Source organism: Rhagoletis pomonella, unplaced genomic scaffold, assembly GCF_013731165.1.
Source record: "Rhagoletis pomonella isolate Grant_MI unplaced genomic scaffold, Rhpom_1.0 Rhpom_scaffold_00002, whole genome shotgun sequence".
NCBI classification, from domain to species: Eukaryota; Metazoa; Arthropoda; class Insecta; order Diptera; family Tephritidae; genus Rhagoletis; species Rhagoletis pomonella.
Genome location: NW_023458556.1, coordinates 92,683,183 through 92,684,872, shown reverse-complemented (window position 1 = coordinate 92,684,872; position 1,690 = coordinate 92,683,183). Strand labels below are relative to the sequence as shown.

The 1,690-nt window shown below is 43.5% G+C and overlaps 1 protein-coding gene across 1 annotated transcript; it reads right to left on the bottom strand.

The window, feature by feature from the left end:
- On the bottom strand, positions 1-739 carry LOC118734774 (the record flags this gene model as incomplete). Its single annotated transcript, XM_036464461.1, is given in 1 exon segment — positions 1-739. A coding segment is annotated over 1 exon segment (722 nt), but the record flags the coding sequence as incomplete, so codon positions are not given.
- Positions 740-1,690: the final 951 nt, after the last annotated feature.

Below are 1,690 nucleotides of genomic sequence, written 5' to 3'. Positions count from 1 at the left end.
AAATTCGCTAGTTTTTCACTTATGTAAGTGCGCTGACTGCCGTTGTCCATAACCAATCTGCTTAGCCCCCGTTCGCTGTTAGTGACGTCACTAACGACAGCTTTTGCAGTTTGCAGGAATATGTCAATTTGCTCTGCCGATATGGTATTCAAAGTCGCTGTTCCGGCTAAAGAGTTTGACAAAGCAGCTTGTGCTCCCGTTACGCTACTATTACCTCCTTGCTTTTTAATGTCGCTTCGATCGCTCATTCGTAAATTTTTCTCACTGGCTTTTGCTTGCTCACACATGGGCGTAAGGTGCCTACCGCTACATCCATTGCATTTTACCCACTGCGCTCTGCAGAATTTGGAGCTGTGGTTCTTATTCCCGCATCGAAAGCATCTACTCTCTTGTCTTAGCAACTGCTTTCTTTGTTCGACGCTCATGTTGCTAGTGCAGTTTTTGGTGCTGTGACTGGCGCTCTTGCAAAATATACATTGTGGATTACTGTTTCCGTTAGCATAAAGAGTGGTAGCGGTACCTTGATTTGCGCGTGAAATTCTTTTTTGATCCCGTTCATCGCTTCTTTTATCTCGCTCGGATAACTGCGCCTTGTCAAGGGCTTCAAGCTCCACCTTAATAAATTCAAGGAGGGATTTTAGATTATCATCTTTATGGTGGGCAATGTCAGTTTCCGCTGCGTTAACATTCTCAATCGCTGTGCTGTTGATGTTGTCAGTCATTGTGGTACAGAGTGAACCTTTACCACCAGCTCTGTGATATTGTACACGCAGGCTTGCAGGTAAAACCTTAAGCAATACTGATTTTGCCACTATGTCATATTGATGAGATGGTACTCGCAGCGCGCTAAGTGACCTAATTATAGCACTAATTTCGTTATACAACTGACGTAGTGCATGAACATCACTGGAATTATGCACAACCTTCAAATTAATCAACTTCTGGAGGTATTTCTCAACAATTTTTTCGGTATTGCCGTATTCTTCCAAGAGAAGCGATACAGCATCTGAATAACAAGACTCAGTTGGCGTAAATCCGGCTATCGTTGCCGCTGCTTGGCCAACCAATGCCGCGTTCAGGTAATTAAATTTAGTAGCTGCTGAGAATTTGCGATTTTCATGTACTGCACGCTTAAACTGTTCCCAAAAGGGAAGCCAGTTTTCGAATTTCCCTTCAAATTTCTTCAATTCAAACGATTTTAACCTAACGCCGTTACACTCCCTAACCTCCTCGAAGGTGGCGCCCTGTCCGTTGGTGGGTCCATCTATCTCCCCAGAGTTAACTTTGAAATGAGTGTTCAACACGTGTTCCAATTGCGCAATAACGGTCACAGCTTTGTCATCATATTCGATTACACTCTCACATTCCTTTTGGAGATCTTCAGCCTTAATGCTGGCGCGCATGGCCTCGTCTGCCCGCTTGAGATTTGTGTGTGCATTTTTCAAACGCTGTAGGTATGTAACCACCGTATTTTCTATCGTAGAAGCGTCACTCGCGTCGGCGTATGCACTTATTGTAAAAGTCTTCAAATACTCCGTAATTGTGTTACATAATTTGGTAACCTGCGTCCTGCACGCTGCTCTATATACGCTGTCCATTTATTCGTTTTTTTTTCAAACGTGTTATTAAATCGCTTGAAAACGCTGGGTATTAAACCGGTATCACCCGTAAGCTAATTCTAAATCCGTTC